Source organism: Sphaeramia orbicularis, chromosome 15, assembly GCF_902148855.1.
Source record: "Sphaeramia orbicularis chromosome 15, fSphaOr1.1, whole genome shotgun sequence".
Classification (NCBI taxonomy): Eukaryota; Metazoa; Chordata; class Actinopteri; order Kurtiformes; family Apogonidae; genus Sphaeramia; species Sphaeramia orbicularis.
This window is the reverse complement of record NC_043971.1, coordinates 12,833,014-12,844,824: the sequence shown is the minus strand read 5'-3', so window position 1 is coordinate 12,844,824 and position 11,811 is coordinate 12,833,014. Positions and strand designations below refer to the sequence as shown.

Here is an 11,811-nt window from a genome sequence, read left to right as displayed (position 1 = left end):
CCCCTGATTTAAATCCCATAGAGAACATTTGGGGATGGATGGCAAGGGAAGTTTATAAAAATGGCCATCAGTTCCAGACAGTTGATGCCCTTCGTGAAGCCATCTTCACCACTTGGAGCAATGTTCCCACCAGCCTCCTGGAAACACTTGCATCAAGCATGCCCAAACGAATTTATGAAGTGATTAACAAGAACGGTGGAGCTACTCATTACTGAGTCCAACTGAGAAACTTTTTTGTTCTGGTTTGGAGAGTTTTTTGTAATTTTTTGAGCGATGGTCTTAAACTTTTGATCAGCTGATAAACAGCCTATTTCAGTTTACTTATTTTCAATAAATTACTTTTTCAAAGTGCTTTTTGTCTCACTCCCCCTTCTTGCTTTTGTATATTGTAGCTCTACTTAAAACCTCATTAAGATCCAAATGTGCAAAAGGTAAATTCAAGCTATTTTTCAACTGGTCTTAAGATTTTGATCAGGTCTGTATTTCAGCTCTACTTAACATTTAATATGATGTAATTATATTTTAACACAGAACTACATCCATTTGAATATCTGTCATGAATATTTCTGTGGTTACATTTCTTTTTTGAGCATTTTGCGTTGACTATAGAACAGCGTCTTTGTCATTTTGGCACCAAAGTGACAAAAAAATAAAAACAATAAAGTCCAAATAGCGCAGTACTTGGGTAAATAAATGCATTTAGTGACATTCCACCACTGCAGGAGGGAGTGTGTCCCAGTACAGCAGAGCCCCAGCTGCCCTTCCACACTACTTGGCTTGATGCCTTTGTGGAGTTTTGTGCGGCAGATATTACACCCCCACCCCCCCACCCCCCTTCTGTATATACATTAAAAGCAGTCTGAGTTTCCAAAGAAAGGCAGGAGACGAACTTCCTATCTCCTTTATGTTTAAGTAAGAACATGTAGGTGTGTTCTGTTCCAGCTGAGGTCTCATTCTTAAAAAGCTCATTATGTTCACAGGGTTCCATAGAATCTGATAGCCCTGAATAAACCCCACTCTGCTCTGTGTATGTAATATTACATAAGGTGTAATATTCTCAGAGCGCTGAGAGATATGTCTGCACCATCTGGGAAATGAGCTCTGGGGATTTCAAAGTGGAAAATGTTTAGGAGCCCAGAAAACGTCACGGTTGGATGTGTCAGCGGTGGCTTTGGCGGGATTCCTGCCATAGGGATAAGGTTTTAATCTTTTAATAAATCAGCCATTATGATCCACTTCTGTGACATAATGTACACCGCCGCCCCCCTCCCCCTCCCTCCTCCTCTTTAAGTCTATATGAAGATTAACCCATAAAGACCCAGTGCTACTTTCATGGCAGTTCCCACATGAATTTTTCTCTCTATTTCACCTCTCTTCAGGGATTTTTCACCATTTATTATAATCTTATCCTCTGTATTTTGCATTTTTCAGTGTAAATCATGCGTTTTTCCTTATATTTAATTCACTGATCACATAGATGTCCATCAAAGCTTAGAGAAAATTCAAAGTTTTTATATCAAAACAGAGAAAAATTAGGAAAAAAGAGTGACTATTTCAACAAAATATATCATTAATTGAGCATAAAAACAAGTGTCTCCATTTACTCTCATTGATCCAACTCCATGGGTTTTACTGGTGAATCAATGTTGTAGAAGATGACGGTTTTTCCATGGTAACTACAGAGCCTCTGAACATCCAAATGGGTCATATCTGATGACCATGAAAAGACAAACAGTATTTTACACCAATTATTTACATGTATCGATAGGATTAGTGGATCAACAGGTATTAACCCATAAAGACCTAGTGCTACTTTTATGGCAGTTCCCACATGAATTTTTCTCTCTATTTCACCTCTCTTAAGGGATTTTTCACCATTTATTATAATCTTATCCTCTGTATTTTGCATTTTTCAGTGTAAATCATGCGTTTTTCCTTATATTTAATTCATTGATCATGTAGATGTCCGTTTAAGCTCAGAGAAAATTCAAGGTTTTTATATCAAAACAGAAAAATTAGGAAAAAAGTGACTTTTTCAACAAAATATATCATTAATTCAACATAAAAACATACTCTCATTGATCCAACTCCATGGGTTTTACTGGTGAATCAATGTTGTAGAAGATGACGGTGTTTCCATGGTAACTACAGAGCCTCTGAACATCCAAATGGGTCATATCTGATGACCATGAAAAGACAAACTGTATTTTACACCAATTATTTACATGTATCGATAGGATTAGTGGATCAACAGGTATTAACCCATAAAGACCTAGTGCTACTTTTATGGCAGTTCCCACATGAATTTTTCTCTCTATTTCACCTCTCTAAAGGGATTTTTCACCATTTATTATAATCTTATCCTCTGTATTTTGCATTTTTTCAGTGTAAATCATGTATTTTTTCCCTATATTTAATTCACTGATCACGTATAGGGTTGGACAAAATAATGGAAACATCTTAAAAAATCAACAAAATATAATTTAATATGGTGTAGGTCCGCCTTTTGCGGCAGTTACAGCCTCAATTCTCCGAGGTATTGATTCATACAACTTGTGAATTGTTTCCAAAGGAATTTTAAGCCAATCTTCAGTTAGAATACCCTCCAACTCTTTTAGAGACGATGGCGGTGGAAATCGACGTCTTACTTGAATCTCTAAAACTGACCATAAATGCTTAATAATGTTGAGGTCTGGGGACTGTGCCGGCCATACGAGATGCTCAACTTCATTAGAATGTTCCTCATGCCATTCTTTAACAATTCTAGCTGTATGGATTGGGGCATTATCATCTTGAGGTGAAGGTGTTTCCATTATTTTGTCCAACCCCTGTAGATGTCCATTTAAGCTCAGAGAAAATTCAAGGTTTTTATATCAAAACAGAGAAAAATTAGGAAAAAAGTGACTTTTTCAACAAAATATATCATTAATTCAACATAAAAACATACTCTCATTGATCCAACTCCATGGGTTTTACTGGTGAATCAATGTTGTAGAAGATGATAGTGTTTCCATGGTAACCACAGAGCCTCAAACGTCCAAATGGGTCATATCTGATGATTGTGAAGAGATGACAAACTGTATTTTGCAACAATTATTTACATGTACACAAAGTGACTTTTCCTGCAACGATACTGCTAAGTGAATGTAAAAACACGTGTCTCCATCCATTTTCTCAGTGAACATCAGGTAATTTCCTATATTTAATACACTGATCATGTATTTTAATCATAGGTTATATTTGAGGGTTTTTATATCAAAAGCAGATAAAACTTAAGAAAAAGTGACTTTTCCTGTAAAATCTATCATGAATTGAACTTAAACCAAGTGTTTCCATCCACTCTCATTGATCCAACTCCATGGGTTTTACTGGTGAATCAATGTTGTAGAAGATGACAGTGTTTCCATGGTAACTACAGAGCCTCTGAACGTCCAAATGGGTCATATCTGATGACCATGAAAAGATGATAAAATGTATTTTACACCAATTATTTACATATATTGATAGAATTAGCAGATCAACAGGTATTAAACAGTTTAGATCAGTAGATGGTTTTGGTCACTGGTGGATATTTGGGTCTGTATGGGTTAATGAATGTCTGAAAGCTCCTCTTCATATCAATAACAGGATTTATTTAGGAAAACTTCAACTAAAATGTAACTGCAGTGGATGTTACACATAGGTGGTAACATCACTTATCTGATAGTATGGAGAAAAAATATCAGTTAATCCAGGGGTGTCAAACTCATTTTCTTTCAGGGGCTACATTCAACCCAGTTTGATCTCAAGTGGGCCGGACCAGTAAAATAAGAATAGTGAAAAAAGTAAAATTATATTATGATCAGGTTTACATCTACAAAATTTCCTTAAAAATTCTGAATTACATGAACAACTTGAATTGTCTTAAGAAAAACAAGTGCAATTTTAACAATACTATGCCTCAGTTTATCAGTTTATCATTTACACATGTGCGTTATGATCACACAGAACATTTAGTAACAGGCAGAATATTGGTAAAATTGCATTTACTTTTCATAAGACATTTCCGTTTGTTCATATTTGTTCAGGTTATTCATGTTTTTTGTAAAAGTATGGTTTGGTAATGTAAACATTTTCATGTAATTTTACTTTTTTACACCTAAAAAACAAAGAGAGAATTTGGGGTTGTCATAATTTATAGGTTATTATGATAATATTTTACTGGTCTGACCCACTTAAAATCTAATTGGACTGTATGTGTCCGTATGTGGAACCTGAATTAAAATGATTTTTACACTGTTGAATGACAATTTCTTCAGAGTAATTTTTGTATTTCATAAATTCATCCCGTGGGCCGGATTTGGCCCCCGGGCCACATGTTAATCAAACAATCATGTGCACATGTAGCAGCTACTTTGGAGTAAATATGAGTTTTAACTGAAGCTTCCATACGACCAGGCATGAAAGGGTTAATAACTCTCTGTATTCATCTGTACAAATAAAAAGATGTATAGTCATGGAAAATATGATGAGAGCGTCAAAAGTCATCAAGAACAGTAGTTATGCAATCAAGTACTAACTCCTGTGTGTATCATGTGACTAAAACAGACAGAAAAGAAAACATGGAATTCCTAAAAGCCCTGTTTTTGTCAGTACAATGCCATAGATATTAATGTAAGAACTGAAGTGATTTTGGTTATTATCAAGAAAACCATGGACAAAGGTTAGATATCAGCTCTGAAATTAAACTCGTATGAGCTATTTTTGTTGCTATCATTATATTTGTCCAAATAAATGTACCTTTAGTTGTACCAGGCATTAAAATGAACAAGAAATTGAAGCAAACAAGGGTGGTCTAATAATTTTTTCCCTGACTGTATTTCTGCACTATTTTTTTTTTTGTTGTGGAGTATAACACCTCAGTACTTCTTCCACCTCTGTCTCCAGGCTTTTTTCCACCAAAGGAGGAAGAGGAAGAGGAGGAAGACTCACTGTGACATCCGAGGTGTTTATGCGAACAAAGCGTGAATCAGAAATGTCACAGTTTAGAACATGGGTCGGCAACCTTAGCAATCTAAAGAGCCATTTTAGGACAGAAAAAGAAAAACAAAACAGTCTGGAGCCAAAAGATGCCCTTACACCAGACCTGGGCAAAGTAAGGCCCGCGGGCCACATGCACCCTGTTTGGCCCGCATGAGGTCACTGGAAAATTAAAAGTCAATGCAAATATACAGGGTGGGGAAGCAAAATTTACAATATTTTGAGGCAGGGATTGAAAGACAGTGTATGACCAATTAGTTTATTGAAAGTCATGAGAATTTATTTGCCACAAGAAAATGTACATAATAGAAAATGTTTTTATTCTATGTGTCCTCCTTCTTTCTCAATAACTGCCTTCACACGCTTCCTGAAACTTGCGCAAGTGTTCCTCAAATATTGGGGTGACAACTTCTCCCATTCTTCTTTAACAGTATCTTCCAGACTTTCTCGTAATTGTTTTGCTCATAGTCATTCTCTTCTTTCCATTATAAACAGTCTTTATGGACACTCCAGCTATTTTTGAAATCTCCTTTGGTGTGACGAGTGCATTCAGCAAATCACACACTCTTTGACGTTTGCTTTCCTGATTACTCATATGGGCAAAAGTTCCTGAAAAGGTGTGGATAATAGTGTTAGGTATGATTGTGACATCAATATATGTTTGGTTTCAAAACAATTGACGTAGTGCCTGCTGAGAAAAAACAACTAAATGTTCATTGTAAATTTTGCTTCCCCACCCTGTATATCATGGTAATAGATGCAACCAATGCAACGGCACAGCTTTTATTTTGTAGGATCCGCTAAATTAGTATTTTTTCGCACATACTTTCTGTACTCAACATAAAGCTAATGGTTATAATAAAGCTTATTGGTTTGTTGGTCAGTTTCAGCCCATTAAGATGTCAGCTAAGGCCAAAAAAAAGAAAGAAAGTTTGATTAAGAATGCACAGATTTTAACAAGACATGGACTCCTAAGTATTTCTTCACTGAAGTCAGAAAAGGAACCGAGATATGCAAACAAACAAGGCTGCATTTATGGTTTTTAATGTAAAGTTAACATGGAGCTGGTTTTGCACGTTTTCGGAAATGTTTTTGTGAATATTCATTAAATAGTTATATTCTGTGCTCCACATTTTCATTGTGTCATTGTATTGTTTCATTTACTGTTTTTATAGAGATATACTGTATATTGAGCAGAGCTGCAAGTGCATTGATTCGGCCCTTAATAATTGTCAAAGTTTCTCATGTGGCCCCATGAGAAAATTAATTGCCCACCCCTGCCTTACACCTTTCATCAAACTGGTGACTGTTTAGGAAGCTCTTTAGGATTAGTTTGTACGGAATATGTGGAGCACAAATCAAAGTTTCAGTGTATTTACAGAACTACAAAGAAATGACAAAACTAAAGAAAACAGTGATATTTGTCATTATTTTAGTTTGATGCAAAAATCAGCTGGTAAGTGAAGGCGTTCTTTGCAATGGAGAATACAGATGAATACCTTCAGTGTTATGAAATCAAAAAGTAGTTTACTTTTGTCACTATTGCTATTTTTTTTTTTTTATTTGGAGTAGAGCAGGGGTGTCAAAGTCATTTTTGTTCAGGGGCCACATTCAGCTAAATTTGATCTGCAGCGGGCCGAACCAGTAAAATAATAACATAATAATACAGAAATAAAGTCAACTCCAAACGTTTCTCTATGTTTTAGAGCGAAAAAAGTAAATTTACATTATGAAAAGGTTTACATCTACAAACTATCCTTTCAAAAGACGTGAATAACATGAACAAACAGAAAAAAAATAAGTGCAATTTTAACAATATTCTGCCTGAGTTTGCCATTTACACCTGTGCATTATAATTATAACTCACAGATCACAGTGGATCTACAAATACATAAAACATTTAGCAACAGGTGGAATATTGTTAAAATTGTACTTACTTCTCTTAAGACATTTCAGGTTGTTCATATTTGTTCAGGTTATTCACATTTTTCTGTGAAATTTTACTTTGTTTTAGTGTAAATACATGACAATATTTACACTTACAAACAGAAAAATTTGGAGTTGTCATTATTTATATGTTCTTATGATAGTATTTTACTGCTCCTGCCCGCTTGAGATTGAATTAGTCTGAATGTGGAACCTGAACTAAAAGTATTGGGGTTTTTTTTGGTTTGTTTTAATTTTATTTTAAAAAGATAGAAATAAATAAAAATAATAAAATAAATAAATAAAAAATAAAGACAAAAAATAATAAAAAATAAAAAGAACTAAAAGGATTGTTAATATCTTCAGTGTAATTTTTGCATTTCAGAAATTCATCTCAAGGGCCAGAATGGACCCTTTGGCGGGCTGGATTTGGCCCCTGGGCCGCATGTTTGACACCTGTGGAGTTGAGTCTTTGTTTTTATAACTGTATAACGTCAGAATCACTTTATTTCTATGGCAAAATGTGTACAAAAACCCCCCTGTTATTCATTTCCATATGGTTTTTGACAAAGTTATACTGAGCCACTGGAAAAGGGCCCATGAGCCACATGTGGCCCTGGAGCCACAGGTTGTCTACCCCTGGTTTAGAACAACAGCGCCTCATGTTTGATGTGTTCAGACTCGGCGGCGGCATCGCACCTGTACCCACGTTCCACAGACAAATCACAGCCGTTCAAAATCGGAAGCTTTTTTTCCAAATGATTTTTATTGGGAGAACTACAAAAAATGTACAGTACAAAGTTAACAGTCTCACACTCAATTTGTAGTGAACTGACTCCCCAAAAAAATATTACAACTCTCGTTGTCTTTTTGTCCGTTTTTTTTTTTTGTTACATTCAAAAAGCTTTACTTCTGATAAAGTAGTCAAAAGTACATAGTGCGCATCCCCCTGTACCTACTATGTACAAACCAAATGTGTTCAACCACTTCCCTCGCCAGCGAACTCTCAAGACTCAGACTAGATTTCAATATTAAAAAAAAAAAAAAAGAAAGAACAGAGCAAAAAGGAAATCAAAAAATAAGAGGAATGGGGATTTAGAAAGGTTATGGTTGTTGTTGTCAGAGTGTCTGAGTGGTAACAACCTTAAAAAAATAGTTATCATTTCAGAAACCAACACTACATTCAGTTCAACCTGTGTATAAAAGATGCCATGTAGGAAAAATACTTTATTTGGTTAATTTTAAGGCATGTCAAGATGGTGAACCCCATTAGGCACTACGCAATAATACTGGGGCACAAGGGATTGCTACATTCTTTAGCACGTGGCTGGAATCACAGTGTGACCTCGTGCAAACAGAGAAAACAAAAATACTTTTTGGTTAATTTATTGACTTGGGTTCTTTGTCACTGAAGTCTGATCTAGATAAACAAAAGAAGTACGGTTTGGACGGTCTGTACAACCACATCGTTTATACATTCTACAGAAACATCTAAATAGGGATCCTCCGAGAAAAAAAACAAAACAAAACAAAACAAAAAAGCCTTCTACAGCACTGACACAACCTCAGGAGCAAACAGCAATCACGCAAACTTTTTTTTAATAAAACGTAAACAAGGAAACAAAATTAATGAAATAAATATCACATACGTTCTCTTAAATTAAGATTTTTTTTACTCATTTACAATAAAAATAACCAAGTGAAGTTACAAAAAAGGAGAAAAAAACAAAATATATATATTACTGTGAAAAGAACATACACTCCACTTTATGCAGATTAATAATGGCGATCATAATTTAAACATAAAAGAATATAGATCTATTGCTTCATCATACTTGATAAATACAGTATGGACACAAATTACCAATGTAGCCTATACTTTTTTTTCACAAGATAATAAATAAGTTAAATAGTCCATAGCCAGTTATGCACTGCTATGTAAATCACTCAAAAACAGCTAAAAAAATATATATTCAACCATCAGCAGTGATTTCCCCAAACAAACCCAACTCAAGAGTGCTTTTTAACCAAGCAACAAACTAGACTAACCAAACGAACCACTGGGTGGCGCTGGGAGAAGACAGAACTGGAATGGAAGTTGAAGCTTTCAGGAGAAGAAGAAGGAAGAAGAAGAAGAAGAAGAAAAAAAAAGAAAAACACACTTTGATAAAGAAAAAAAATGTTACTTTGAGTCAAGGCATATTCTTGGCAGGATGGGAGGAAATCTGAAACCGCTTACAGTCTCTTCTTCTTGTCAAGTCATGTTACACATCTAATCCCAGGAAAAGTGTGGCTTGCCTGATAGAGCAAAAGGAGAGGGGCTGCCGTAGAGCCCTTGGGCAAGGCACTGATGGAATGCCTTCTGTTTTGCTATCTAAGTTTTTAATACAGCTATATTACATACAAAAGAAAAAAAAAAAAACAATACTAGACTAATGCCAGGTCAAGGACACTTTAAACTGTATGATGCTTATTGATCCCTGTGGGGAAATTCTCTTCTCTTGCCCCCCTCCAGGGAGGTCAGAGCAGGGTCAGCACCCCTGGAGATTCAAAGTCTTGCTCAAAGGCACTTCAGCAAGGTGTTTAAGGCTGAAATGCAGGAGGGGTCCAAAGGGTGTGTGTGGGGGGGGGGGGGCGTTTGAAGTTGAACCGGGATTCCTCTGGTTGAAGACAGTCACACATCTGAACCCCCTCCTTCCAGACAACAGTCCTCCATGCACCCCCTATCCATCCCCAGTCCGTAAATCCATGTGAAAAAAAAAAAAAAAAGCAAAAAAAAAAAAAAAAAAAAAAAAAAAAAAAAACATGTTTAGTCATCTGAAATCGACAGCCTGCTGAAGATTGGCAACCGTCTTCCAGCGTCCAGACTCGGGGACTCGGAGCCGCTGAGACTCCCGGAAGAGCTGAGGGACCCGCTCGCATAACTCTCCCGGTCAGAGAGCGAGTCTGGCGGGCTGGGAGGAGGCTCGAACACCGGCGACTCGCTGAGGCGGCGCAGCGCCTGCAAGTGGCTCATGTTGTAGGTGGGAGGGGAGGGCGGACACACGGTGCTGCCCCCCTGCATGTAGTAGGCACCGCTGGAGTGGTTGTTGGCGTAGCCGCCGCTGGATGTGTGCACGGCCAGGGGGGCCAGTAAGGCCTTTAAGTCCTGTCCGGGAAAGGAGAAGGCACTGTTAATGCACGACACCGAGTTAGGGGACAGCACCTCCTCGTAGAAGCTGGAGGCGGAGGTGCAGGAGGAGGAGGCGGTGTTCGGCGGCGGCGGGGTCCGGGAAGTGGGGCTGTCGAGCAGGGGAGACTCCAGGCCGTGGTGGGTGGAGAAGCCGGAGAAGCTGAGGCTGTGGTGAAGCTTTGGTCTGTCCCTCTGGGTGTAGCCGAGCTGCTGCTGCTGCTGCTGGGGCGGAAGGACGTCCCTCTGGCCGTAGCCGCACAGCTCCCGAGCCGACCGGGGCTCTCCGGGCTGCACGTTGGCGTTAGCGGTCGGAGCGGGCCGGCGCTCGTCGGCGTTGTGGATAAAGTGACACCGGGGGCCGTACGGGCAGAAACCGATGGTGTGGAAAGTACGGCACGGCTCTGTTTTATACTTAGGGTGACGGGACAAGCTCCTCAACTCGTGGTAACCGTGTGCGAACTGACATTTCTCCCCGTATTTGCACGACCCGTTCTCCTCGAAGGGCCGGCACAGCTCCGTCTTGTAGCGGGTGGAGTTGATCTGTGAGCCGGGCTTCTGCTGCAGCACGCCCCGCTCGTTCTCGCTGTAGGCGCGGTCGCGGAACTTGTTCTCCTTATTCATGAGGGCTGTGGCACTGGAGCTGCTGCTGCTGCTGTTACTGCTCGGTGTGTTCTCTTTCAGACTGCTGTAGGAGCCCATCGAGTACTTGTTGCCGTTGTTCATCGCCTCCACGTTGCTGGTCGAGTTTCTGCGGAAAAATCCTGGAGTGAAGGAACCACCGGAGCCCGGATTTGTCACCGGAGCTCCTACCGCTTTCTTGTCCAGCATGCTGTTTATGTGGATGGCGTTTATGTTCATGCTTTTATCTTGCTGCAAAGAAGGAAAAAAAAAGGACAGAATTAGTAAATGCACACATGATCTAAATGGGATTATTCAGAGCACATGTATGTTTGGATGCAACTGGACAACTTGTTGCAGCATTTTCATTCTATTAAAAGAAAAGTCTGCAACCGATTGCCTAACTTTTACCTTGTAAAGCATGTCCATGTCGTAGAAAGCAGACAAGACGGTCGCTGACATCTCTTTTCCCCAAATTTGCTGCCGCACTCCCTCTTTCATGGAGGACCGAGCAGGAGGATCCTTGAATGCGACGCGCGGTAGTTTGTGCCACGACTGGTTTTGTTTGGTTTGTGGAAGAAAAAGAAAAAAAAAAAAGTTGGGAAAAAGTTGCTCCAGAAGTTTAAGTTGCAGTTAAAATCCGTAGAAGGAAAAGAAAAGAGGGGGATAAGCTTGTATTGTTGAGTTTTGTAGGTGGTTTAGTTTCCTCCCCTCTAGAAGCGCTGAACCAGAGTGCTTCACTGTGCGCTCCAGCCTTTTTGCGTGGGTATAAATAAATGCCTGGCGGTGGCCGGGGAGGGGCGAGCTGAAGTCGGTGCAAAGTTTTGCAAGGAGCCGCCTCCCTCCCCTCCTCTCTGAAAAAAAAAAAAAAAAACAAAAAAAACTTCCATTCACCGGTTGGCCGCCTATTCTCTAACACCACGCCTTGAAATCCAACCCCTGCCCCCCACCCTCTCCTCTACACCCCCACTCCCCCCACCAATCCTCCACACAACCCTCCAAAACTTTTTTCTTTTAATCACAGAACCAATTTTGTGGAAGTTGGTTTTGCTTCTTGGGTTTGACTCTTGCTGAGA

The 11,811-nt window shown here is 39.0% G+C and overlaps 1 protein-coding gene across 2 annotated transcripts; it reads right to left on the bottom strand.

Annotated features, from left to right (window-relative positions):
* Positions 1–7,755: 7,755 nt before the first annotated feature.
* zfp36l2 (zinc finger protein 36, C3H type-like 2) lies at positions 7,756–11,494 on the bottom strand. Of its 2 annotated transcripts, XM_030156112.1 has the most exons (3): positions 11,147–11,494; positions 9,750–10,987; positions 7,756–9,710 (listed from the first exon to the last, which is right to left on the bottom strand). In XM_030156112.1, the coding sequence occupies exons 1-2, from the start codon at positions 11,234–11,236 to the stop codon at positions 9,755–9,757; spliced, it is 1,323 nt and encodes a 440-aa protein (XP_030011972.1). In that variant the 5' UTR covers positions 11,237–11,494; the 3' UTR covers positions 7,756–9,710; positions 9,750–9,754. The 2 variants fall into 2 exon arrangements, with proteins under 2 accessions (XP_030011972.1, XP_030011971.1); XM_030156111.1 differs by having other exon boundaries at positions 7,756–10,987.
* Between the last annotated feature and the right edge of the window lie 317 nt (positions 11,495–11,811).